Source organism: Salvia miltiorrhiza, chromosome 8 (genome assembly GCF_028751815.1).
Source record: "Salvia miltiorrhiza cultivar Shanhuang (shh) chromosome 8, IMPLAD_Smil_shh, whole genome shotgun sequence".
Lineage (NCBI taxonomy): Eukaryota > Viridiplantae > Streptophyta > Magnoliopsida > Lamiales > Lamiaceae > Salvia > Salvia miltiorrhiza.
The window spans coordinates 52,803,659-52,807,758 of record NC_080394.1 but is presented as its reverse complement, the minus strand read 5'-3'; the positions used below and the strand labels follow the sequence as shown (position 1 = coordinate 52,807,758).

At 37.5% G+C, this 4,100-nt stretch overlaps 1 protein-coding gene across 1 annotated transcript; it reads left to right on the top strand.

Moving 5' to 3' along the window:
- The first annotated feature begins 2,110 nt into the window (after nucleotides 1–2,110).
- LOC130999036 (UDP-glycosyltransferase 91C1-like) lies at nucleotides 2,111–3,893 on the top strand. Its single transcript, XM_057924505.1, has one exon. It carries the CDS (start codon nucleotides 2,271–2,273, stop codon nucleotides 3,708–3,710), a length of 1,440 nt encoding a protein of 479 aa, XP_057780488.1. The 5' UTR covers nucleotides 2,111–2,270; the 3' UTR covers nucleotides 3,711–3,893.
- Nucleotides 3,894–4,100: the final 207 nt, after the last annotated feature.

The window sequence follows — 4,100 nt, the reverse complement described above, 5'->3', positions numbered from 1 at the left end:
CTTTCTACGATCCAAATTGGTGCCCCGATCTCTCCTCCGATTATCATCCCGATATGGGAGGAATCAACTTGGAGGAGAGCCCGCCCGAGGAGGAACCGGTCAGTGCACGACAGAGTGTCTCCCCACCAAAGAAAGGCGGCCGGAGGAAGGAAATGGTCGCCGACGTGCAGCTCCTGAACACGGATACGATGCACATGACGGACGCACAACGTGCATTGCACGCGTCCATGGTCGCCGACGTGCTCAGGCGTCGTGGTATATCCTAGGCTTTTAATTATGTGATTTTAATGATGTTTTAGGTTTTTAAAATTTTTATGTGTTTTTTTAGGTGTTTTTAAATTTTTATGTATTTTTTTTATGTTTTAAGTAATTTTAAATTTTATGTTTAATCCAGTATTTAACTATTACAAAAATATGCTATTTAAATTATGCAATAAAATTTAAATGAAAAACATAAAATCAAAACTAATATTATCAAGTAGGCTATCAAGGAACCCCAATGCAGCACTACCTACTCAATAACACAAACACTATCAAGTAAGCTATTAAGGAACCCCCATTGCGGATGCTCTTATAAGCTTCAACAAGCTGTGAAAAAATGTATCAAGAACTTATTAAATATAATATCTCACAAATTTATAAATTGTCAAAATATTTTCACTTTTGATCAGAGCCACATATCACACCAACTTCGTCTGCGTAAGAAAATTCAAAAGCCAACAAATTTCTGAAGTGGGACATATATGAATATTTATTTCCTTTTGAGAATGGGACATACATTTGTGATAAGTGATAACAATACCTTTGTAAATGTACAATGGAGTAATTAAGATAGTTTTTTTTTTTTTGAAACGGAGTAATTAAGATAGTTGGTACAACTTCAATTATTTGATATCGTACAGGTCAATCTGATACACGATGGGAAAGAAAAATCAGTAACCTACACAATTTCAAGTAACCATATTTAATTGGTTCACAACCTCAAATGAACATTTTCATAGATAATCTAGTTCTAATACATTACAAATAACCTAAGAATAAATACTTGGTGAGCTAGTTGGAGGAGTAAGGGTTTCAAAGGGGTTGAGTTTTCTAATTTCCTATATATATATATACAGGGTAGGGTTAACATAGAAACCCCGCTTAAGATGAAAACTAGGAACCAATTTAAAGTCATTGATTTAAATAAAATAGAGGGCTGAGATTAAATTACAGATGAACAATTTCGATTGCATAGATGCACAATTTCGATTTGCTTGAGTATTTTGCATTGTTGGTTTCAATTGCATAAATTGCATATTTTTTAAGTGCACAGTAAAATATAATAGATGCACAATTTATTTTGTTGAATAAATCCTAACCATTAGATCTAATATTTAAAAGGCCAAGATTAGGTTCCTAGTTCTCATTTTAACAGAGGTTTTTATTAGAACATCTTCCATATATATATATATATATATATAAATAATATACATATTAAAAAAAAACAAATTTGGGGGGCTCTAGCCCCCCCCCCCCCCCCCCGGCTACGCCCCTGAACATCACTCTCCCACCAATATATACACACACACACAATTCAATATAGAATATAAAAATATTTTATGTGCATTGCACAGAGTGCAATTGCTAGTTGTGATTAAAAGAAGAAAATAAAGTTATGTCCAAGAAAGAAAAATAATATACTTATTGTGAACTCTAAATTAAGTAATTGTTGTATACTTAAGCTGAACAAATTCAAATCTCAATCACACTCAATATTTACAAAATACTCACCATTTACTTTTACCATTTGGTGGGCTCAATACTACCATTTAATAGTAAAATCATATCTTTCAACTTTTTTATTAAAATTCGTGCCCTCCAATCCATCACACACTCTTTGTGGGCGGAGAGAGTATCATTTCTTAAATCGTAGAATATATTATGTCAAAATTTGAAAATGGAATAAAATAAATATGGTAGAAAGATATATGCACATATTAACAAATTGCTTGAGATAGTTTTTGGGGTAATTAAGATAGTTAGTACAGCTTCAATTATTTGTGTCTTAAAGATAGACGAAAACGTGGTCCAAAATTCACGTTCGATATCTGGCAGGCCAAGCATGATAAACATGGGATTTCATTAAGCGACACTCAAAACAATATGGGATTTTGTTTGAATAAACCATTGGTTCACAACCTCAAATTAACATCACACTCCCACCAACAATACACAATCTGACAACAAAAATACACAGTAATAAGAAGAGTTGAAATTGTTGAGTTGACATGAATAAGAGTGGAAGAAGAATGAGTGAAGAAAATGAGGTTCATGTTGTGATGCTGCCATGGCTGGCATTTGGTCACATGATCCCATTCTTGGATCTCTCTATTGCCTTAGCCAAATTTGGCATTCATGTCTCCTACATCTCTACTCCCCAAAACATTCCAAGACTCCCCCAAATCCCACCAAATCTGTCACAATTCATCGAATTCGTGGCCCTTCCTCTCCCCCAGCTCGAGTCGGATCCCCTGCCGGAGAATGCTGAAGCCACGACCGACATTCCAGTGGAGAGAATGGATGATCTGAAGATTGCTTGTGATCTCCTCCGAGAACCTGTCAAGAAAGTGATTGCTGAGAAATCTCCAAACTGGATATTAGTTGATTTCTTTCACCACTGGGCAGCTGACATCGCGCGAGAACTGGACGTCCCATTGATACTTTACTTTGTAATGACTGCTGCCTCTTCTGTGTTCTGTTGGACACCTGAGTTTCTGGCTGGTGAGGGCCAAAGACAGACGAGGACATCGCCTCAGGACATGACAGTCACTCCAGATTGGGTTGATTTTCCCTCACAAGTAGTTTGCAGGAATCATGAAGCTATAGCTATGTATAATCTCCTGTATGGTGCAAGATCATCTGGAATCCAAGATGGAGCACGCTTGACTAGAATAGTCCAAGGATGCCAGGCTATTGTTATACGCACCTGCTTGGAACTCGAAGCTGATTATTTGAAACTATACTCAAAAATCACTGGCAAGCCGGTGATTCCAATGGGATGTCTTCCACCTCGGAAGGTGGAGGAGACGAGAACTATACCGTGGAGTAGGGTCTTTGATTGGCTTGACAAACAAAAGCCAAAAGCAGTAGCGTTTGTTGGGTTTGGGAGTGAATGCAAATTGCAAAGAAAGGAGATTCATGAGATAGCATATGGGATTGAACTATCCGGGCTTCCCTTCTTATTTATACTGGCAAAGCCTCATTGGGATGGTGATGATGATGATGATGAAGTATTGCCACCAGGATTTGAGTCCCGGACAGCAGGGAGGGGAGTCGTGCATATTGGATGGGCGCCCCAGAGGGAAATCCTTGCCCATCCTTCAATAGGAGGTTCGTTGTTTCATGCAGGGTGGGCTTCTGTTGTGGAAAATATGGCACATGGAAACTACCTTGTGCTGTTGCCATTCATCATCACTCAACCGTTGGAGACAAGGCTTCTAGTTGAGAAGGGTTTGGCAATAGAGGTCGAACGAGCTGAAGATGGATCTTTTACAAGAAATGGCATAGCAAATGCATTGCAAAAGGCAATGGTCGCTGAGGAAGGAGAAGCACTAAGAGCCAGAACAAAAGAAGCTGCTGATGGGATTTTCGCAAATAAAGAATTCAACCATAGTTATATGAAGAAGTTTGTGGAGTATCTGAAAGATGGGGTTTACGAGAAGAAGTAAGTTCTAATGGGAGTATTCGCTACGTATCTGTTGTTATTATGCTTATTTTACTACAGTTATTCAAGCTAATGCTTTTACTCCAAGTCCCTTAGCTATAGCTGTTTTCTATGTATGAGTTTGCTATGTTACTATGTATCTTTGTATTTGATCAACATGAATAATACCAGTTGCTTTATCCATGTACATCTTTTCTCTACTTCCTAAGAATACTAGAAAGTTAGAAACCAATCAACTAGGAGGGACGTTTAATTTTGAGGATTAGCCTTAATAGGTAAAAATAGCAAGGTTAATCCCTTGTTTACTAAAATGGATTGCAACTTTGGGATATCCCAAGACCATTGATTATTTTCTATCATTTGAGCTAGTTTTGTTTGACCCTGACGTATATCC

Coding starts and splice junctions, on each gene's coding strand:
- LOC130999036 (XM_057924505.1), top strand. CDS start 2,271: ATGAATAAGAGTGGAAGAAGAATGAGTGAAGAAAATGAGGTTCATGTT.